We start from the raw sequence: 22,158 nt of genomic DNA on the forward strand, positions 1-22,158 counted from the left end.
AGATACAGAAGTCTGTTATCAAATCCTTTACACCACTGTTTATATAGTCAAGCAATTAAAGATTGTATTACTCCTAATCAATGATTCGACTATTATCAGGTGTCTTTATCATCTTCGTACTTGATAAGGTTGGTTTATTTACAGATATTGTTTAATGTAGGCTACACAATCTCACATTCGTCCAAAGGAAGAGCTTCACATTTTAGTTTTGAATCATATTATAGCGACATTGGCATTAAAAGTGCATTCACTGTGTGTCTTTTGGCCACAGGAGGCAGTATACAGACTCTTGAGCACCATTATATATACACAAGAAATGTCAGTGGAAAAACAACGTATAATATAAACTTAGAATTTGAATATTATCATACATAAACAGATCATCCAACATTTTCATCATTCAATGTATTCTGTGATGTAGTCGCCTCAATGAAATTATCCATCATTATTAACAATAGTTGTCAAAGTGGCCAGTGTACTGTTCGGGTCCAGTATTCGGACCAAAGGTATATTCACTCCCGTCTCCTGGAAAATCTTGTTCTGAAGAGTCATGGCCAACATTGAGTCAATGCCCAGATCACACAGAGCCGAGTCATCATCCAGCTCATCTAAACTGATACTGCTTATGTCACTGACAATTTTTCTTATAATTTCATGTGTGGAAAGCAAAGGATGAACTTTGGGTTCACGACTTATATCGTCTCTGAGCTCCGCTTCCACTAAAGCTGACAGTCGCTGCCTGAGAGATGAATTCTGTGAAAGTACATGAATGTTGAGGTTTTTGAAGTTGAACTTGCAGATGACTTGTTGAGGTTTGTTCATTAACAGACACTTTTCAAGTGCTTTGTGAACCTCGCTCACGCTCATTATCATCATCCCCTTTGTCTCTAGAAACTTCTGGAAATGGTCTCTGTTCAGCAGGAGACCGAGATTCAAAGGTCCCCAGTTTATGGACTGTCCAGCAAGTCCAAGGTTTCTCCGGTAGTGACAGAATACGTCCAGGAAGGAATTGGCTGCTGCGTAGTTACACTGTGAGGCGTTGCCAATGAAAGACGAGACGGAAGAGTAGCACACAAAGTAATCAAGTTTGTTGTGAAGTGTGGCACAGTGAAGATTTAGAGCCCCGCTCACTTTGGGCTGCAGCACTTTTCGGAAGAGAGACTCGTCAAGGCTTTCAATCAGTGCGTCATGTAAAACGGCAGCACTGTGAAACACTCCTTTGATTGGACAAGATGAAAATCTTCTGTTAATTTCTGAGATTGCGTCCACAACCTGCGTCAACACAGAAACATCACACTGGACATGAATGACAGAAACGTCATATCTTCTCTTGAGGAGCTCCATTTCAGAAAGCGTCTCCTCTGTTAGAACACTCCTGGACAGTGTTGCAATACAACCTCCACCATTATGGGCGATGAATTTCACAGTCTCAGCTCCCAAACCGGAAAGGCCTCCAGTTACAATATAAACACAGCTTTGTTTGAATAGTTGTCCAGGCCTGGTGAGCACAGGGATATCAGACACTGGACAATGAGATCCTCCAATATCTAAAACCACCTGCTGCACTGTTTTTGTGGTGAAATAAGATTTGATCTCAGGCTCTTTTGTTCTTGATGATTGAAATGTTTCTCTTTTCAAAGGTAGAGATGTTATATCAAAGCCTAATAACTGTAGCCAATTAAAGACCTCCCTGCTCTGGCCCTGCAGAGTGGCTCTCTGGAGAACATCAGCCACATCAAGTTTATGTATGTGCAAGTTCTCACTCTTTGATGCAAACATGTTTGCAGATAGCGAGGGTGACATGTGGCTGCTACATACGAAAATAGCGTGTCTCTCAAAGTCACGCCTGTGTTGTAGTTCCTGCCAAGATTCGTCAAATGGAGGCAGAAACACAAATGCATGACTCTGATCCAAATGTGGAGGTGTGCCTCTGACATATGGCCTCGAGGAAACGTTCCAGCCTGAGCGGTTTGCTGTCAGAGCTAAAACTATAATCAGAGCAGAAGCGAGGTTAGAGGAGACAATCGTCAGCTTTCTCTGCTGCTGGTTTACTTTAGGCAGCATCCTCTGCAGGATCTGCCATGCCAGTATGAAGTAAGACACACATGGGGTCTCTCTCAGAAATGGGAGTCTCTTTGTACTGTAGCACACAGCTTCAGGAACTCTAATCTTACCCGTGGCTGGAACTGGGTAACATGAAGCAATTTGATCTCCCACTCTTACGTATTGTACATCTTTCCCAACGGCTGTGACGATGCCACTGAAATCTAAAAGCAGAAGTGTGTGATTCTGCAATGTGTGTCGATCCCAATACACTGTCTTGCCGAAATTTAAAAGCGAAGTGGTGACGGGAAAGTAATCGGACGAGTGCACGCATACGTTGGTGAGCTGGATCTCAACTGACTTCGCTTGGAGAGGAGTTACATTGGTGTCACAGGGACTGGAAGACAAGCAGAGCATTCTGTACGAGTCAGATGTCTGCAGAACAAAGTCGCTCAGATACACAGACTTCACATAATTTTCACATAAAGCCTCATACTTCAATGGGGTGCGTGCTATTCTTGTTGCTGATGCCTGCCCTTTGCTGATCATGACCTCTTGCTGTTTGCAGGTGTTGATCACATGAACCAGCATTTGAACGTCTTCACTTGTCACAGAAGCCAGGTCAATCAGCTGAAAGGACGGACTCTCCATCTCTGCCGCACAAGCCCTTGTCATACCGGACAGAACAAATCCCGGACTCACATGGTCCACAGTCATTTCTGTTGACCTGTATGTTATGACGTGGACCGTACAAGATGGTCTTTTCTCTTTTAAGGACAATACAATCTGGCGAAATTGCTCACAGCAAGAAACCAAGGCCTCCAACGTCTGCTCAGGTGACAACTGACTGAGGTTCTCTACACCCCAAATAAAGAGAACATTTTCCAAGTCCGCATTAGAGTTAAGTGAGTCAAACACTACATCTCGAAGCTGGTCAGACGTCCAGTTCTCTCTGCCCTCCAAGATGACCGACTCCGGGAGTAAGTATGGCTGAAGTCTTTTGCTAATACAGAGTTTGTCTTCAAAAACGAGTGCTTTTATTTTGAAACTTTGAGAGTCTGCCTTGTCATGGATTGGAAATATTTCATTGTGAAAGAACAGCGACTGAAGAACATTCGAGCAATTGCTCAAAAATGAGATCCTCACCTTCTTGAGTTCCACAAGTACTCCCCCCTCAGTGGTGCAAAAGGAACCACACACTTCTAGGAAGTCTGGGGTCTCTTGAGTCGCTCGTAAGTACATGACCATCTTCTCTTGTAATGGAGCTGAGATTGTGACACAGCCTATCGCTGAGGGGAATCCCTGCTTGGCTGTTAGCCGTCCAATAGCCACCACTGCAGTCATTTGGAGGAAATAGTCCAGTAACACAGGGTGGATGAAATAGTCATGAAGGTGTTTCAGAAGTTCTCCGGGGACTTGAATCGTTGTCACAGCTTCTTTAAACTCATCTCCGAAACGCACCTCATCGAGCTGTTTGAAGACAGAGCCATATTCAAATCCTGCTTGAGAGAGAATTGAGTAAATCTCTTGTCTCTTCATAACCAATCCGCACCGTTGATAAATCACGTTGAGACTAATGGTGGGTTCCTCTAAGAGAGGTTGGCTATTTGCACTCGTGTATGTCCCAGAGGCATGTGTTGCAACAGCAGACTGTATCTTAAAAGATGCCTCGTTATCCGCATGCTCAAGTATTACTTTCAACTGATGACACTTTGAGCTGAGTGTAAACAGACTCTCAAACCTGACACTGAGCTGGAGAAAAGAAACTGGTGTCTTTGGGGTTAAGCTCGCCATCACTGAGGCATAAGCTAGTTCAACATAAAGTGCACCTGGTACGATGGAAACACCATTGTTCTTATGCTCCCAGAGATAAGGGGCACTCTCCATTGAGAGGTTGCACATGTACTCTTTGTTATCTGGCTTTATTTTGCATATGAGTGGATGGGGAGAAAAAGCTGATAATTCATTCCCCTTTCTCATTTCTTCAAAATTCAGATCTTTCTTTAAGCAGTCGAACTGATATATTGGAAGAGTCGTGGGCAAAGTTTCGTAGCCTCTGTAGAATTCATGCCAGTCCACGTTTATGCCCAGTTCAAATACTTTTGCCAAGGTAGACAAGATTGTGGCGTAATCTTTCTCTGGATGGACAGAGGAAAGAACGATGGTGTCATTTCCCAGAGCCTCACATATGTTTCTTTGAAGAGCCCTACGAGGTCCGATCTCCACAAAGACCATGTTTCTCCTCGACTGCTTGTCTTTAGCAACAGCACGCAGTGTTTGCTCAAATAAAACCGGCTCACGGATGTTCTTTGCCCAGTACGTCCCAGTGCAGAACTCACCATTTGAACACCTGTCTGCAGTCACTGTCGAAAAAAGTTTGCATTCCATGTGATTAGCATCTAAACGATCTATGCTTCTTTTAATGTCTTCTAAAATAGGATCCATCATGTGGCTATGATATGCTGCCGGGACCTCCAAGATATGGAGGAAGAGGTTTTCACCTGGAAACAGAGTCTTCAGCCTTTCATGGAGGATGTCTATTGCGTCGGAATCCCCCGACAGTGTGCAGGACCGAGGGCTGTTGAGAGCTGCAACACAAATTCTGCCAGAGAAGACTTCGAGGATTTCTAAAACCTTTTCTGCAGCCACATTGCTGACAACGAGCATCTTCCCTCCTGTGACCTTGCTCTGAAGAGAACTGCGGTGGTACAACACTTTCACAGCATCTTCAAGAGACAAGAGGCCGGAGCAGTGAGCTGCAGCCACCTCGCCAACAGAGTGTCCAAGTACAGCGTCAGGTTTGACGCCCCAGTGCTTCAGGAGAGAGGCAATGCCAATCTGGATTGCAAAAAGAACTGGTTGGGCAAAATCTGGTTTGGTGAAATTGTTATCATCATATTCACCAGTGAGCCATTGACTGATGCTTGAGTTTTTATGATTCTGGAAGAGAATTTCAACTTCTCTGACCTTATCTCTGAAAACAGGAACCTCTCTCATGAGCTGCTGGCACATGCCCCTGTAGGCCACGCCATTCCCACAAAACACAAACACGGCCTGGACGTCGGACTTTGTTGACTCAACCTTTGATTTGAGAGCAGTTGCCAGCTTGTGCTGTAAATCTGAGAAGGACGTTGTGAGGAAGGCCTTCTTATATCTCTGTCTACAATGACTCCTCCCACAGGCCGAGGTATAAGACAACGCCTGCAAATCAAGTGTATGAGCAATGCTAAGCTTTCGATGGGTGTCAGCGATTGTGAGGATCAATGATTTTTCATTGGCTGCAGAAACCACGAAGAGTTTTGGACAACTTTTTGTGATATGTCTGGGAACAGTGGTCTTTCCATACTCCCTTAAAATCACATGTGCGTTTGTGCCTCCGAACCCAAAGCTATTGATCCCAGCTACTCTCTGTAACGACCCGTTTGTCTCCCACCTCTCAGCTTTAGATGGAACATTTAGATTAAGAGCTTTTACATCTATACTTGCACTGTCGTCAGAGTAGAAAACGGAGGGAACAATGGTCTCATGCTTCATCATAAGAAGAACCTTAATGAGTCCGGCCACTCCAGCTGCCGATTCTGTATGTCCGATGTTGCTCTTCACCGAGCCAATCCACAGTCTCTCTGATCCGGGAGGTTTGGCCTTAGCGATGACGTTAGAGATGCTTCCTGCCTCCGTTGGGTCTCCAACTGGGGTTCCAGTCCCATGTGCCTCTATGTACTGAACATTTACAAGGTCGGAGTCCGAGTAGATTCTTCTCAGCAGCTCCTCTTGTTGCTTCATGGAGGGTTTGGTGATCGGAGTGACCGAGCGGCCATCTTGGTTAACGGCTGTTTTGCTGATGATACCCCAGATTTTGTTGCAGTCTTTTACAGCCTTTAAACATGAAGTCAAACCATTAGAAAAGTAACTACTATCCCCAATGTGATATGAAATGACTGCAAAAAAACTGTTTAAACACAAAAATGTTCTTACATTTTTCAGCGGCTTCAGAAGAACGACCCCGCAGCCCTCTCCTCGGCCGTAGCCGTCTGCTCTACCGGAGAAAGGTTTGCTCGTCCCCTCAGGTGAGATCATCTTTGCTCTGGTGAGAGCAACAAACACTCTCGGCTCAATGATGCAGCTGACACCTCCACACAAAGCCATCTCACAGTCTCCTGGTGGAAAGAAAGAATGAACATGGACCATTTAAAAACAATTCCATGATAAACCCACTTTAGGAATGGCTTTCGTAGAAAAAAGAAAACCGTGCACCTTGCTTTAGAGCCTGACAGGCTAAATGTAAAGCCACCAGAGATGAGGAACAGGCACTGTCGATGGCGAATGAAGGGCCGGTGAGATTGAAGGTGAAGGAAATTCTGTTGGCAGCCACACTCATGGCCGTCCCAGTGCCGTTATAGTGGGTGATTGCAGTGGGATTATTACTTCGGAGCATCTCGTAATCCCTGTTCATCAGACCTGCAACACCACAATCGAAGTTGAGTAGGTTATCATTTCTGTATTATAGCATTTCACTTGATAAGATTCATGGAATAATGTTGGTCACCGATGTAAACTCCAGTTCTGCTTCCGCTGACGCTCTCCATAGCCATCCCTGCGTCTTCTAACGCCCTGTATGTGCACTGGAGGAGGAGTTTCTGCTGAGGGTCCATGAAATCACTCTCTGCTTCAGTGATGCCAAAGAACTTGTGATCAAACTCGTTAAACCTGGGAATAATCGAGAAATTGCAGATCTTTCATAATCCGAACATCTAAGGATCAACTCTGTCCATCTGTATAAGGCTTACCCTTCTATCAGAGCTGCTCTGGTTGTTTGGGTCTTTCCAAGTTTGCTATCGTCTGCATCGAACCAGAACGTTGAGTCAAACCTTTCTGCTGGAATATCTGCTGCACAGTTCTTTCCTTCCAACAGGACCCTCCAGAAATTATCCAACCCCTCGCCTGAAATACACACAGCACGATACTAGTAATTCAATTTGAATGAAGACAGAAAGTAAATGTCTAAATCCTTGCAACGGCATAATAAATTCATACCTCCAGGGAAATTACATCCAATTCCAACGATAGCTATTTCCTCATCTGGGTTGTCCATTGTTCCTTTAAGATGATGGAAGTTGTTTTTACGTGGATTCCAAAAGGCAAGGAGAAGTTTGAAGCCTCCTCATAGTGAAGCTCAGTGTTTAGTCCTGGTTTGTGGTCAGAGCCAGAGCTGCTCTACCCTTTATAGATATTTTGTAAGGCATCAGTGGAACAGTAAGAGGACACAACAATGCCCTTGTTGGCTTCATGTGGAACTAAATGCTCTAATCGCAGGTTTAGATGAGGCTGCAGTCAATTAGCTTTTGTTCTCGGCCGGTTGACAAGAGAGTGTTTATACCAAGAATGTAGTACTTGCATTTTTTGAGTCCTCTGATTGGCTTGCGTCTCCAAAAGAAAATAGTGCCAGCACCCTGTTTTCATAACTTAAACCTGTACATTTTAATTAAATCAATTTCTTAATGTTGAGGTTTGTTTGAATGTTTGTCTTATTCGAGCGAACGCAGAGACTGATCGCTGCTTAATCTTGATACTTTGCAACAACAACATATTTTTTCAATTCTATTTTACATTCGAATCCAAAGTTGTGAAAAAACAAACATTAAATGAATGTGTGTCCTGAAACTCGTGGGTTGTTTAAGTAAGAGTAATCTTTATTTGAGCTTCGAGAAGGCCATTGTCTAAAGGAACAAACAGAAGCACAAAGCCAATCCATGTACACTCTCACAGTATATATACATATCCCCTCATTTACACAGGTGAGCTCAGAATACAACATGATGTCTTATCACTACTTGCAGAAAAAGAGGACACACCTTTGGGCACTTAAATAAATAAGAACATACAGTAGATATAATAAATGCAAATGAAGCACACATTTTGGAGAAAAGAAATATGATGAATTAAACAATGAACAATTAAAGCTGTATCTGTCTATAACTAAATAGAACAGTCTATCTTGAGGTACTTTAAAGTCTCATGGTGTTCACCAGTGTGTACGGATTTAAAATGAGACAGACACACACGGGAAAGTTGTTCTTTATCTTAATTATCTATGATCTGTGTCCCACTATGACTCTGATGTATAAAACTACTACAGAAGTCATTCGCCTCGATAATAAGTACAAGCTGTTAATGCAACCTCAGATCTTAGCTGATTGTGTGGAGAACATGTTTAACCAGTTTGCCTGAGGTGTTTTAAAAATCACTGTGAAAATCAAAAGTCCTCTCTACAGGAAATTATTGAAAACAAAAAAAAAAAAGCATGAGGGGAGGAAACAAATCATTTCAGTGTCAACTTCACATTGATAATAAGAAGAATACAAACACATGAAATACAAAGGCCTCCAAAAGGCCTGTGCTCCATTGCACAGCTTCATATGTACATGATACAAGTCTAAAATGTCTATTGAGGTATCTAGTGCTCCAGAGATTTTCCCTCCAGCACCAACTTGATGTCTTTGGCATCCAGAGTTTCGTGTGCTAGCAGGGCATCGGCGAGCTCCTTGTGCTCCTTGCTGTAAGTCTTCAGGAGGTTTTTAGCGCGTTCATACGAGTCCTGGACACAAAAGAAGATTTGGTCAATCAGATATCGATGAATACGTTATTGATATTAAAGTTTGAGGATATATTTGAGTGTGTGGCGGACTCACCTTCAGTAAAACTCTGACTTCCTGTTCGATGGCAGCTTGTGTCTCAGGGCTCTGCTTGGTTACGTCCCCGTAGGTCATGACACCGAGCTACAACAAAATTATATCATCAGGTTAAATAAACATTAGAACTTCTAAAGAGTTTTTACAGGACAAGAGTTACACAGAACTTTCCACTGTCTCAGGTGTAATTAGATAAGTCATAATAGTGTGAGGGGTCTAAAGGTCGGATTTAAACTAAATATTACATCCATGTTCCCTTGGTGGAGACCAGCGAGAGGGAAATGACTAACTGAAGAGATCAATTACAGTAAAGCCATTGTAAGTGACTCAGAGATAACGAAGGAATAAAGCAAAGAACATTGATAAGAACGTTCTGATTTTCTCATTGATAACTAATATATAAACTTTGTTTTGATAAACACTGTAAATTTATATTAAGTGGGTTAAATCTGTAACTATAACTGCCTTGATACATTTCAAGCCAGAGATCTGCAGTAATGTAGGACAATGAAAATAGTTTCAAGTCCCAGAAGAGCCCTTTTTGTGATAAGGTCTTTCTTCTATCTTCATGTGTAAAGGACAAAAGTCATCAGTCAAAGAAAACTTAAGATTTTTACCTTGTCACTCATGCCGAACCTGGTCACCATCATTTTTGCTATTTTGGTTGCACCATCAAAATCACTGGAGGCTCCTGAAATGAACAATTACAAGAAGAGTGATATTAAACCAACAAAGCTTTATCAACATTATCAGACAATATGTAAACAATGTCAAAGAGCTTCTTTCATTCACAATTTTCTTTTTACAGCTGGTCCGTTGCAGGTACCACAACAGAACGGACACATCAACCAAATCAATTCCTCTTAATTTCATACCGGTGGTGATGTAGTCGTCTCCAAAAATGAGCTCCTCTGCTACTCGACCACCCATACTGACGTCCATCTGAGCCAGCAGCTGCGCTCTGGTTTCACTCCAGCGGTCGTTCTCTGGGAGCATCGAGACCTGGACGACAGAAACAGAGAACATGGAGTTTGTTGTAGTACTGAAAAGGACGACTGGATATGATGGTAAGTGACAGAAAGATGCTCACATGGCCGAGAGTGGGTCCCCGGGGCATGATCGTGGCCTTATTGATGGGCATCGCATCTTTCGTGTAATAAGCAACGATGGCATGGCCGGACTCATGGTAGGCGGTGATGGTCTTATTCGCCTTGTCGATATGAATGCTCTTCCTCTCAGGGCCTGGTATGAAAGCGAAACAATAAAAAGATTAGAACTGATTTAAACTTCTTAGACGTTTTTTACTTTGCTTCCATTCATGTTTCCTCTCACTGACATTCTTCCCGTCTCTTAAACGGAGTGAGTCTCGGTAATCTGTCTCATGTGACGTGATGCGAGTGCTGCGGAGCAGATCTAAACGCTGCGTGTACTGACCCATGAGGATTTTGTCCTTAGCAAATTCCAGCTCCTTCATTGTGACCATCTCTTTCCCGTCCACTGCTGCCTTCAGGGCAGCCTGGTTGACCAGGTTCTCGAGCTCCGCACCAGAGAATCCCACCGTGCCTCGGGCAATGATTTCCGCATCCATCACTAAAACACAGCACACAACAGAAAATGCCTTCTTTATAAAGGTGATCAGTGATCTGAAGACAATGGTCTCCTTCACAGAAATGCTGAACAAAAGTGTTCTCTCAGGACTACAGCTTTTAATGCACAAAAAATGGTTTCAGTTGATAGAGAATGTGCTATTGTTTCTACCAAATGGGTGATATTGTCAGAAGTTTAAAGTGGAAAAGCTGAAAGATCTGCTTTCTTAGATATAGATTTTGAGTCCTAAAAGAAGAAACGTACCATCGTCCACTTTAATCTTGGACAGGTACCAGTTGAGAATTTCAGTGCGTCCTTTCACATCTGGACGAGGGACCGTCACCTGTAGGTCGAACCTCCCCGGCCTTATCAGAGCACTGAAAAGTAGTAACAAAGTTGTAGTGAGTAACACTTACATATTTGCAATCGTCCATTATATTCAATGTCGAAACTTTACTGTGTCAAAACCCAAACACAAATGAAACTACTGAGATGCCCTTTTTTTCTTTCCTAATGCTAAATATCCCATGCTGTAATGTTTTAAAGAATATTAAAAAAGGTATATCTCTTTACACTCTATACACAAAAAACTAAGTTTAGGGTTTGTATTCACTCCCGATATAGAATAACATAAGTAGAACTGAGGGCAATTGTCAAAAATAGTCTGGTTATAGTCCAATGCAAATTATTATGCTAGTTGATTTCATGCGTTTGATTTTAAGGTTGAATGAAAAGATTTGAATCAACAATGATTTACTGAAAGTAGGACAAGGTCAAAATGTCTAAACAGCCTGATGATCAATCAGAGGACAAAGGTTACAGAGCAGAAACAAGAAAACTGAAACTGTTCTGCAGACATTAACTCTATGTGCATAATGTAGAACGTCAGCAGGTCATACTTGTTTTTGAACACATTTTTATACTTGATAAATGTATTCTTATTAATTTGAAATTAAAACATACTTATCCAGAGCCTCAGCAAAGTTTGTAGCCCCAATAACAATGACTCCTTCATTGGGTTTAAACCTGTAAAAGAACAAAACATTGAGAGTAAGGCAATGAAGACTCTCATCTGCAATATTCTAGTCACTGTATGAAGATTAAAATAGAAGTACTATAGAACTGACCCATCCATTTCAGCCAGCAGCTGGTTAATTGTTTGTCTGGAGTAAGGATGCATAGGAGACTCGATCCTCTTCCCTCCAACACTGTCCAGCTCGTCAATGAAGATGACGCAGGGGGCATTTGCTTTTGCCTCCTCTGCAAGATAAAAAAAACAGAGAAATTATAGTAGAGTGGCTTTATTGTTAACAGTTTTTTCACATTTTCTCAAATCCAGAAAACTTACTGAAAAGGTTCCTGATGCGGCCTGCACCAACACCCACAAACATCTCATCAAACTCGGATCCAGAGGCGTAGTAGAAAGGCACGTCAGCCTCTCCAGCTACAGCTCGAGCTAAGAGAGTCTTGCCAGTACCTGGAGGACCAACAAGGAGGATGCCTGTGAGGAAAACAGAGGAAACAAGTTAACAAAAACAAAAGAAGATAATTTGCCAAATGGATTAATGGATGATGAAAATCTGACAAAATAGAGAATGTGGGAAAAGTTCAGTTCCTTATACCTTTGGGCAGTTTTCCACCCAGAACAGTGAACTTCTGTGGGTGCTTGAGAAACTCCACAACTTCTTGTAATTCGTTCTTTGCCTCCTCGACTCCTTTGACATGCTCGAACGTCACATTCTTCATCTGGACGGGGTCGACTGCTGAGTCGAGACCAGATGTGGTGCGGAACCTCACTGTGAAACCCCAAAAACAACTGAGTCAGTACATTTAGATTTTAGAAAAAACTCATCATTTCTTTGCAGCATCTCACAATGATAAAAGTTGGTTGGTTCAAATAAGCTTACTGCAACACACATCTAAATATTATGATGCAAATGTACACTGCTTGCACATTTATCACTTCTAGCAATTGGACTAGTTCCAGCACATCAACACATGCACATTTGTTTTATAGTTCAGTATGAGCACAGAGTGGAATCCAGCAGATGTTTCACTCGCACCCTAAATGCACACCACCAAAGAGCTAACATGTCTTATTAACCTGGTGGTAAAGACACCACATCCAATATCTGAGCCACCAAAGAATCCAAAAAGTATTATCCAAGTTTTGAGACTCTAACAAGCTCTACTTTATTTGTAATGTGCATGTAGGGTTGTGAGTTGATTTGCAAGAATAGGAAAGAAGGAAAACGGAAACAAACCAGCATCAGAAAAGGAGCCTTTACCCGAGAGAAAGGGGGTCCTGGACAGACCATAAATACCAACAAGTAGGAGGACCAACAGGATCAGTCTGGTTCTCCTCAGCGAGTCTGTCAAAACAGCAGAGAAAAGGTTAGACTCCTGTCACTCAGTACTCAACTGAGCCTCCCACAAAACAGAAAACCTGTTTTTCTTTCAAAAGGATAACTGTGGTGCCTGAAGTCTGAGGGAGTGAGCCACATGCCTTGTGTCCTCTGTGTATACGCCTGGGACCTCATGAACCCATCTGTGAAACCTGTCTTGAAAGCCTCCTGCTGGTTTACTGGAAGGTTCTTTTCTTGAACCATTTGGTCCAGAGATTGCACCACTGGTCCTTTATCCCTCATGAGCAAACCCTGTGAGGGAAACACGGGAAGGGTTGGTTGGTGATCTTCGTTCAAAGGAAAATTACAATATGGTCCCTCACTTTTAACACAGTAACATGCTGACCTTCATGAAGGCCGGTGTGTAGGTCTCAGACTCCACTGGGCCGTCGTAACTGGACTCCTTTCGTCGAGCTTTTGTTTTAAAGGTCTTGAAACCTCGACTCTGCACCCTGACTACAGACAGACACATGGAACAACATAAATCTTCAATCACTGCCCATAGTGTTAAGTCCTTAATGCACACAGCAGATCAAATAATCAAATAAAATGTCTTACTAGGCAAGAATTGTAGCTGAAAGCAAGCTTCTTTTAGAGGACTGTGGTATTGTCTGTGGAATATTGGTGAGCCAAACACCCCCAATCTCCCGTGGGAAACCCCTGTGAGACAAAAAGGGGAAAATTATTTTTTATTAAATAACAAAATTGTCAAACCCAAACCTTTAGGCTCAACACCCTTCTCACCATGCTTGTTGTGAAAGAAGCTGTCTGTAGAAACATGACTCGTTCTCCATATTGAAGGAACAGCAGGAGGTTCTTCTGGTCCTGGTGGAGGCAGCAACCTGCAGACCAGCTCATCGAGCTGACTCACCCCGATGTCTGAGAGGCCAAGCTCCCTTAGACTCACAGTGGGCTATGAAGAAAGAAAAATCAGAGTAGGTTAATTTCCAATTCAACATCTTTGTCAGCGTCTTCTGCATGTATGACATCACTTTTTCGTGGCTGAGAAATGTTGTATTCTTTTAGTTTTTTTGTTTGTTGCACGTTAGAAACGCTTTAAATCCTCTGAACATTCTCCCGGTATTTTACTTGTGGGGCTGGAAGGACAACTTCTATCTGGAGCAACTGACTCTGACATTTGCGTTCTCACATGTATTTTCCCACCTCTTGATAATTTCCCGAGAATGTCCGGAGTACAGTGCAGCTCTAAAAGCAGCGATGTTTACCTATTTAAAGACGTGTGTATGTGAAGATATTCAAGTTCAGGCCAAAGTCTTTAGTGATCATGAATTGTTAACTCATGAACTCAGTCTGAGAATGTATACAACGAACTCACCTCCTTGAGAAAAGAACTGCTCTCTGGGGTGTAGTCTTTGTGCAGAGCCTGGACTGAAGCTGTGGCTGAGTTCTTCAGAGAGTGGAGGGCATTGATGATCTGGCTCAGGGGCACTATCATCTGGCAACCACACAACAACAGAGGAGGAGGAGGAGGGTGAGGAACAAGCTCCCAACATGTGATGCATTGCACAATCTTACATTTGAACCATGCACAGAGACTCAGGAAGTAGTATTTAAATGCTGGTCATGACTTGAGAAGAGTGTTCCAGACGGGACAGGTCAGTTATGACAGTGTTCTTCAGGCTGCTCCACAGCAGAGAGAGGGTGACGTGGTGGCCACATACGTCAGAAGTACGACTTATGTAAACTCAGCTCTTGGACGATTAACTTAATACCCCTTCAATTAAACTCTGACCAAACACACTCTGTGATTAAATCCCCACAGTAGCTGCGCGTTCGAATCCCCTGCCCCCCCCCCCGCGAGACAACGTGATGCAAGGCTAGCCTCGGCTTGTTGATGCTAGCATTAGCCTAGCTAGCTTGTCATTGACAGTACGAGACTAGGAGACAAACACAAGGACTGACGGGGGTTGTCACTGTCACAACTCAAACACGTTACAGCTAAAACACAGAACATGGCGCAGTGACGTTAGCTAGCTACATGGGGAAAAGGTTGTATCCGGTAAATTGTTTTACCTGCTGGGGCTGAAACGAAGTCGACAGCGAAAACATTGTTCTGAACCCGAATGGTGGTTGAAAACAAAACCGGTGGAGGGTGGATGTTCGAGGGCCGAGCCTCTGCAGCTGTGGCGAGGAAGATGAGGGAGCTTCGTCCCTTTGTTGTCGCTTCTTACTCAACTTCCAGCAGCTTAGCTAACAACAGCAAATGGATTCTCCGGCGTCCGAGGTCAAGTGGACTACAAAATGACGTCAGAGCGGTTACGGTGGCGTGTGCCGTTACATCAGCGGAGCAACACATACGCACAACACACAACAACAAAAACGCATTTACGGAAATTTGTTTTAAAATGTAAATATTTATACAAATTACATATGAATGGTAGTAGTTTGTGTATTTTGTTGTTCTACATAAGTGTGGGGGGGGGGGACATTTTGTGATTACAAACTACGACGTGTTGCGAAGTGCCTCATCAAAAATCCAATTTAAAGATTTTTATTGTCAGTCACCCAGCTGTATTGTATCATATTTTAAAATAAATTTAGTAAGAATTTTGCGTTAAAAGACGGCTTATTACGCATATTTAGGGCTAACGTCGTGATTTACACACAGGCAGTCGATTTGGACGCCAAAGGGACCCCCGCGGACGAAGAGCGGACATTTCAAATTTTCAAAACAAACCCGAGGTTGTTGTTTCTGACATGAGAGCGGTGGCTTCGAGCTGACGGCTGCTTTCGAGACGAGTTTACACGATGGACGCGGACGAGAAACACGTTTCCGGCAGCAAGAGGAAAACGGTGGAGTTTCCCAAAGCGCCTTCCATCGAGGACTTCGTGGTTCTGAAGCCCGTCAGCCGAGGAGCCTTCGGTAAAGTCTACCTGGCACGGAAGAAGAGCAACGCGCGGCTATACGCCATTAAGGTGAGTGTGTTCGGGGGCCCCTCGGCAGAAACTGGATCTCCCGCTGAACCTGTTCTGATACATCTGTGTTTTCCTCCTCAAGGCGATGAAGAAAGCGGACATGGTGGATAAGAACATGACGGGGCAGATGAAGGCGGAGAGAGACGCGCTGGCTCTGAGCAAGAGTCCCTTCATCGTCCACCTGTTTTATTCCCTTCAGACGTCCACCAAGATCTATCTGGTAAAACCCCAGTGATGCTGAACAGCCTGAGACACTTTACTACTGAGTGTTACTACACACACAGGATCCACAGAGCAGAGTTTAGTGCTTCTTCCAGTTCATGTATATAAAGAAAACCAGTAGCTTCCATGACAGGTGACAAACTGACTCCAAACCATGTGTATAAATTACAGATAAACAGGATACAAATGGATTTAAATGTCTAATGTTTAATATTTCAAAAACATATTTTCTTTCAATAGCTTCCAAGTCATGTGACCAACTGACTCCATACCAAAGATGAATCATAGATAATGGGACACACCCCTTTCTATTATTTGTATTGGTTCTTATTGTCTATTTAAAAATCAACATGACCCACTTACTCCAAGCACTTCCCAACAACTACCTGAAACCAACTTCACTGTCATAGGTAATTGTTTTTTAATCTGTATTTCTCTGTTATTTACAGGTGATGGAGTACCTCATCGGTGGAGATGTCAAATCTCTGCTTCACATCTACGGATATTTTGACCTGGGCATGGCTGTTAAATACATTTCAGAGGTTGCTCTGGCTTTAGATTACCTTCACCGTCATGGTATTATCCACAGGTACTTTGATACTATGTCTTTAGGCCTCATAAAATGACTAACACTCACTTTTGAATCTTCTGCTGACATTTATTGTGTCTGTCGTTTATCTTTTCAGGGACTTGAAGCCAGACAATATGCTCATATCCAATGAAGGTCACATCAAACTTACAGACTTTGGTCTTTCTAAAGTCAAGCTCGATAGAGGTACGACGTACAATCATCTTAAATAAATTGTGATCATTCCTGCTACTTATTTTATTGACTTTTCCTTTATTTTGTCTATGTCTATATTTCAGAGCTGAGTCTTATGGACATCCTAACCACCCCGTCCTTGTCTAAACCAAATAAAGATTATTTCCGCACGCCGGGTCAAGTCCTGTCCTTGATCAGCTCCCTTGGATTTGTAAGCATTTCTTTTTGAATGAGGTCATGGCCACTTTACACGCAGTGCTTATAGTTGACTCTTTCTTTATTTTTCTAAATACAGAATACACCTACGGGGGAAGTAAAGCGTCACTGCAGTGCATCTGCTGCTTCCAGTCCCGTTTCCTGTGGCAGAATAAGACACAAGAATAACTCTCTTGGTTCTCCCTTGATGAAGAAGAAAGATCAGATGTTCTCCCTTTCTCAGTACCCTTGGAAAAAGGGTATGTTGAAGTATTAAAACCCTTTCAGAGCGACTGATGTGTAAACTTTCAGTATTCATTTCTAAATAGCTGCTTGTCTGATCAAATTTTTCTTTGTATTTGCATCATCTCCATTAGGACCTAACAACAGTGTGTTTAGTCCTCACAATCTGTTGAGCAGAAAAAGGTTTGAGACGATGAGTGCAGGCAGCAACACCGACACTGAAGGAGGCATCAGTCCACTGTGGGAGTCTGAGGAGGTCAGTGCTCATGGAGATCTAACTTTTAAATGACCTAAACATTTAAATTATTTTCAAATGGATGGGTCCAATCCTATTTTAGGGTTTATTTTAATCGTTCTGCAATCGTCCCTTTATTGTGAGAATATTTCTCTTTTTCCTCTCTTCTTCAGAAAGAAAATGAACCCACCAGGAGAGGAACTAAACAGGACCTTGCACCCACAAAACTGAAAGCCCTCCTGCTCTCTGCCCAGGCCAGCAGCAATCTGCCCAAAAAGTCAAATCCAGACCAACTTTTGGTTCCCTCGTCTGTGAAGAGAACATATTCAGAAGTAGAGAGGAGTCCAGAGCCATTAGAAATCCACGCCAAGAAGAGTAACGCAGACTACAGAAGATGCTATGAGATTCCAGAGGAGACATCAAGGTTTCACAGTGGCCTGACAGGAACGTTTTCCACCTTTCAGATCGGCGGCTTCATGGCCTCCACAGAGGGGATTGACTTATCTGACGAGCGAGGCCCGAAGCGCTCCAGTCCCATCGCTGTGACCAAAACCTTGTTCCGTGAACTGGAAGAGCCGGCAGCGGACGTGTTTGAAGACGGAGCCAAAGACTTGTCTCCTTCGAGCTTCACGTCACCACTTGCGGGAAACAGTGACATTTGCAGGAGCCTGAGTCTGGACTCTGACGGGTCTATGCACGAAACCTCTCTCACAATGGAGAGCCATTCATCTCTCAAACTGAGCAAGTGCTCCACAATCGGGAACTCGATATTGTTTGATGTTCAAGAGGATAACCCAGACTCGTCCATCGCTGACTCACTTCCACACACCCCCTCTGCTGTGAGCCAACTGAGTCATTTTAACCAGCTCCCGGATCTCACCGGCCGCGCGGCGCAGTCTCCCTCGTTCCTCAAGCCTCGGAACGCCGTGGTTTTTCGTAGTTACTGCAGCACCATCAACCGCTCCAACATGTCGGGGGTCTCCAGACTCAGTGTTGGGTCTCAGGAGGCCATGGACTTTTCCACATCAGCCTCTTATCACTCGGCGTGTGGCGCCGCAACACCAGTGCAGAACAGAGTCAGCTCCAACAGCTCTCTCTGTCAGGTAGGAACAAGTTCATTCTCCTTATTCTAAAAGAGTCACAGCTCAGGGAAGGAATCGGCTGCTCTGTTGTAGCTTTAAGTTGATCGTGGTAAATCTATCGTGTAATAATTGACCCCAATAACACAACCCAATAGATTTTTATTTCATATATTTCTTATAGTTTTTTCCAGGCCTTTTTTTGTGATCTTTATGTTTCTTCCTTCCTCTCATCAGACGCCTCAGGCCATGTCCACCTCCCACACCCCCTTCAGGACGCCGAAGAGCGTCCGCAGGGGCGCTCTGCCTGTGGAGGGCGCTCCCATCTTAGGGACCCCCGACTATCTGGCTCCAGAGCTTCTTCTGGGGAAACCACACGGTGAGAGAGGGACACTGTTTAAGGGCATATATGACAAAAACACATTATTATTATTATTATCACAAATAGCCACACACAGTCTTGTGGTTTTGGCAGTTGATGCTTCATGTTGTAGCCCTTGTGACAGGCCTTCTCTTTTAGTTTCAGGAAGTGGTCAGTTCGGTAAGTTGGTAATGAAGGTGGCTGTTTTGTTGCAAGTGAGCTTAGTTGCATGTTTGCCCCGGCTGCTAATGCGCTACAGGACATGAGCTGATTTCCCTGTTCCTGTTTCTGCCTTTTGTTTTGGTGAACAAACTCTGGGCCTGATCAGAGGGAAGGGGACGACGTTTTTCACAAGTTTCATCGAGGCAAAATAATAAATGGGGTCATGTCTTAACATTCAGCTTCCGCCACTGTTAACAGTCGGGGAATCAGGTTTTCTGAGGCTGAGATGCTTTCAACTGGGCGGGTTTCTCTGCTCTTCCATCTGGTGTCATACAGTGTGCTGGGGCTCTGGATTGATGTTTGACACTCGACAACATGTCAGCTGATAAGAGTAATTCATGGTTATTGATTTAACTTATTATTCAGTGAGACGTCAACATGCTGAGTGCAGCTTTGTTGCTTTTTGAATTCATGACCAGTCAAACTGTGACATGAATGATCCTGTTTGGCAGCGTTTATTCTTCTTAGCCTGATTATAGCTGATGTCCACACTAACCGTAATCATTGATCCGTGCAGTTAGTGAGGAGCACAATTACTTCTTTAGAAATCAACAAATAAACAAATATTGAGATTAGCGTGTGTTAGACGTTTTATCTTTCAGGGCCAGGCTCCATGTAGAAATTTGTTTGAAATGTGATCAACCCATCAAATCCATGTGTGAATGAAATGTCCAGAAATTGACTACCTCCACCCAAACACTAACGTTGACCCTGCTTCTGCCACTGCAGTACCCTTAGTGAACACGTAGTGAACACTCTAACAGGACTCACAGGGAGAACTGTGGAAGTCAGCAGCTGTGTGAAACTTGTCTTTCCCCCCCTCATCCAGACTTCATGGTGGACTGGTGGGCACTGGGCGTTTGCCTTTTCGAGTTCCTCACGGGGATCCCGCCCTTTAACGACGAGACGCCACAGCTGGTCTTCCAGAATATTCTCAACAGAGGTGGGTGGTCACGTTCCAGATCTTTCATGATCCTTCGAACCTCAACCACAAAATAACGACTTTTGATTTGGGAAGAAATGAGCTCATAAGGGTACTGACGCTGTTGTTGTATCTTTTATCACCTCAACTAAATGTCAGACATCCCGTGGCCCGAGGACGAAGAGGAACTGTCTGAAAATTCAAGAACTGCCATTGAAATACTTCTGACCATGGACATGACCAAACGAGCAGGTCTGAAGGGTGAGGACAGCTTTTGTATTCATAATGCATCTGATTGTTTTAGATTTGTCAGCTGATTGATATGGAGAATAGAACTGGCCTGGGTTCAGACCTCTGCAGTGACCCCCAGTTATTTTTTAAATGAACTAAATTAGATCGAAACACAACACAAGCTTTGTTCACGATGTTTTCTGGAATGTTTCTCTACAATTTTTAATTATTAATAAGTGTAAATGTAGCTGGAGGACAAGGCCGTCTTTCTAATTGCAAGTGTTTAATTATTAATGGTACTTAGTAGTTATGAAAGCACATTTAAATTCAATAGATCTGGATTTTTATCACACAAACTCGGATATAGCAGTCTCCTAAACATGCCAACATTGGTTTTCTTCTTCCTTGGGTCATTCCCCACCCCTCCACAAACTGTGATGCATATAGGTTGAGTAGTTTTTGCGTAATCCTGCAAAGAAAAACAAATAAAAAAGAAGGTTTGACGGAAACAAAACCTCCTCCGTGAGTTAATAAAAGAAGAATTAATCATTTGAGTAATTTTCTTTCCCATCACACTGGCAGTTGATTTCCTAATTCATCAAATATAACAAACAGTAGTTTCAATGCTTATCAGACAGACGAGAAAAGAAACCGGTTGTGAATTCCTTTGTTTTCACATCCACCAGAACTCAAGCGCCACCCCCTGTTTGACGGCCTGGACTGGGTCAACCTGCAGAACCTGCCCATGCCCTTCATTCCTCAGCCCACCGACGAGACCGACACCTCGTACTTTGACGCGAGAAACAATGCTCAGAACATCGCAGTGTCTGGCTTCAGTTTGTAAAAGCAGTCGTCAACAGGTTTTCATTTGGTGGGGAAGTTTGAATCAGAGCCGTCATGCAAATAAATCCAATGTTCAGGCAGATACAGCAATACTTTTAAAAACATTTTAAATCTGTGCATCACTGGAACACTAAGACACTAACAATCAAATACAAGCTGAATCTAAAGTGTTCATCATTACACACAGTAGCTCTTGAACTAGGTTCTTCCTTTAGCAAAGTCCAGTTTGCTTCTGCTTTGGCTCACGACAGGCTTTGATTTCTGTATTTGTTAAAGTTAATTAAACACAACTAACTATTTATGTAAATCAATGTAAATGTGGCACTTCCTGCCTGGAGGTAAATGTAAGCTTCTGTTCAGATACATTTCATTGTTGTTGTTCTGTTTGTCTGTTAGTGGGTGGGGCCTGGGTGGGCGGGGCCTGGGTGGGCGGGGCTCCCTGTATTTTGCTTAGTATTGCTGAGATAAACATCCTAATATATTCATTAATACTGTATTTTATTTATAAATCTTGTGAATAGTATCTAGTGTTGTTTTGAGACAGGATCCCAACGGCTTTTATGTCACCTGTAATGTTGATGTGATGTCATTCTTCACCGTCCATTTGTCACACGACTTTTTTTGTTTTAATAAGTTCATTAGGACATTTTATCATGTTCACCTTAAGAAAAAAGGAAAATACAAATAAAATGTTTGTAACATGATGGAGTTTGTGTCTTATTCGGGTAAATAACTAAACAGCACAAGGACAGAATCAGATATTAAAATCTTAAGTGTTATATGTGATGTTATTTTGAGCTGGATGCAATTTACCTTCATTGTAATGGGCACCAGTGTTGTTGATGTATCAGCTGATATACTGAACATCATATATTGTTTTACCAGCAACTCCTTATAAATCACTTAATTATATCTGACTTTTTGTCAACTTAATTCCAACTCATTACTAGTTTTACACTTCCATTTGGAATTAATGTTCACTAGACCTTGATTAAATATCAGTACAAGTCATTTCTACATTTCTTAATTCAAAATGTATTTCTGTGTTGTCTGGAGCTCTGGCCTTTATTTGTGAAGAACGTAGTTTGGAACCATCGGCTACTTTTATGGTAACTAGATAAAAAAAAACCTTGAAGAAGAAATGGGTCACAGTTGACCCGAGGGCAACAGGAAGTTTGATC

General features: G+C 42.9%; 3 protein-coding genes across 5 annotated transcripts; 1 reads left to right on the plus strand and 2 right to left on the minus strand.

Annotated features, from left to right (window-relative positions):
• Positions 1 to 4: 4 nt before the first annotated feature.
• pks1 (polyketide synthase 1) lies at positions 5 to 7,135 on the minus strand. The gene is made up of 6 exons (XM_053412006.1): positions 7,078 to 7,135; positions 6,831 to 6,984; positions 6,590 to 6,750; positions 6,298 to 6,501; positions 6,019 to 6,200; positions 5 to 5,919 (listed from the first exon to the last, which is right to left on the minus strand). The coding sequence occupies exons 1-6, from the start codon at positions 7,133 to 7,135 to the stop codon at positions 436 to 438; spliced, it is 6,243 nt and encodes a 2,080-aa protein (XP_053267981.1). The 3' UTR covers positions 5 to 435.
• Positions 7,136 to 7,712: 577 nt separating this feature from the next.
• Positions 7,713 to 15,000, minus strand: LOC128425726 (ATP-dependent zinc metalloprotease YME1L1). 2 transcript variants are annotated; one of them, XM_053412484.1, is made up of 18 exons: positions 14,759 to 15,000; positions 14,061 to 14,180; positions 13,469 to 13,637; positions 13,283 to 13,384; positions 13,071 to 13,180; positions 12,826 to 12,976; positions 12,584 to 12,691; positions 11,942 to 12,115; positions 11,668 to 11,820; positions 11,447 to 11,579; positions 11,283 to 11,345; positions 10,584 to 10,696; positions 10,167 to 10,322; positions 9,823 to 9,974; positions 9,608 to 9,734; positions 9,350 to 9,423; positions 8,733 to 8,819; positions 7,713 to 8,638 (listed from the first exon to the last, which is right to left on the minus strand). In XM_053412484.1, exons 1-18 carry the CDS (start codon positions 14,792 to 14,794, stop codon positions 8,498 to 8,500), a joined length of 2,169 nt encoding a protein of 722 aa, XP_053268459.1. In that variant the 5' UTR covers positions 14,795 to 15,000; the 3' UTR covers positions 7,713 to 8,497. The 2 variants fall into 2 exon arrangements, with proteins under 2 accessions (XP_053268459.1, XP_053268460.1); XM_053412485.1 differs by having other exon boundaries at positions 12,608 to 12,691; positions 14,759 to 14,999.
• A 183-nt stretch (positions 15,001 to 15,183) lies between these two features.
• mastl (microtubule associated serine/threonine kinase-like) lies at positions 15,184 to 21,373 on the plus strand. Of its 2 annotated transcripts, XM_053412482.1 has the most exons (13): positions 15,184 to 15,661; positions 15,744 to 15,881; positions 16,333 to 16,472; positions 16,570 to 16,658; positions 16,751 to 16,857; positions 16,942 to 17,101; positions 17,219 to 17,340; positions 17,493 to 18,422; positions 18,636 to 18,777; positions 18,919 to 18,939; positions 19,811 to 19,924; positions 20,063 to 20,164; positions 20,821 to 21,373. In XM_053412482.1, exons 1-13 carry the CDS (start codon positions 15,494 to 15,496, stop codon positions 20,976 to 20,978), a joined length of 2,391 nt encoding a protein of 796 aa, XP_053268457.1. In that variant the 5' UTR covers positions 15,184 to 15,493; the 3' UTR covers positions 20,979 to 21,373. The 2 variants fall into 2 exon arrangements, with proteins under 2 accessions (XP_053268457.1, XP_053268458.1); XM_053412483.1 differs by lacking the exon at positions 18,919 to 18,939.
• Positions 21,374 to 22,158: the final 785 nt, after the last annotated feature.

This window comes from Pleuronectes platessa, chromosome 20 (genome assembly GCF_947347685.1).
Source record: "Pleuronectes platessa chromosome 20, fPlePla1.1, whole genome shotgun sequence".
Taxonomy (NCBI): Eukaryota; Metazoa; Chordata; class Actinopteri; order Pleuronectiformes; family Pleuronectidae; genus Pleuronectes; species Pleuronectes platessa.

Excerpts from the sequence above, each read along its gene's own strand:
- pks1 (XM_053412006.1), bottom strand. The coding sequence starts at position 7,135 with ATGGACAACCCAGATGAGGAAATAGCTATCGTTGGAATTGGATGTAAT. Across the intron at positions 6,985-7,077 it reads TGGATGTAATTTCCCTGGAG|GCGAGGGGTTGGATAATTTC; the intron begins GTATGAATTTAT and ends TGTGTATTTCAG. Across the intron at positions 6,751-6,830 it reads AGAGCAGCTCTGATAGAAGG|GTTTAACGAGTTTGATCACA; the intron begins GTAAGCCTTATA and ends GATTATTCCCAG.
- LOC128425726 (XM_053412484.1), bottom strand. The coding sequence starts at position 14,794 with ATGTTTTCGCTGTCGACTTCGTTTCAGCCCCAGCAG. Across the intron at positions 11,346-11,446 it reads CTGCTGGCTGAAATGGATGG|GTTTAAACCCAATGAAGGAG; the intron begins GTCAGTTCTATA and ends GTTCTTTTACAG. Across the intron at positions 8,639-8,732 it reads AAGTCAGAGTTTTACTGAAG|GACTCGTATGAACGCGCTAA; the intron begins GTGAGTCCGCCA and ends TTTTGTGTCCAG.
- mastl (XM_053412482.1), top strand. The coding sequence starts at position 15,494 with ATGGACGCGGACGAGAAACACGTTTCCGGCAGCAAGAGGAAAACGGTG. Across the intron at positions 16,858-16,941 it reads TGATCAGCTCCCTTGGATTT|AATACACCTACGGGGGAAGT; the intron begins GTAAGCATTTCT and ends TTCTAAATACAG. Across the intron at positions 17,341-17,492 it reads CACTGTGGGAGTCTGAGGAG|AAAGAAAATGAACCCACCAG; the intron begins GTCAGTGCTCAT and ends TCTCTTCTTCAG.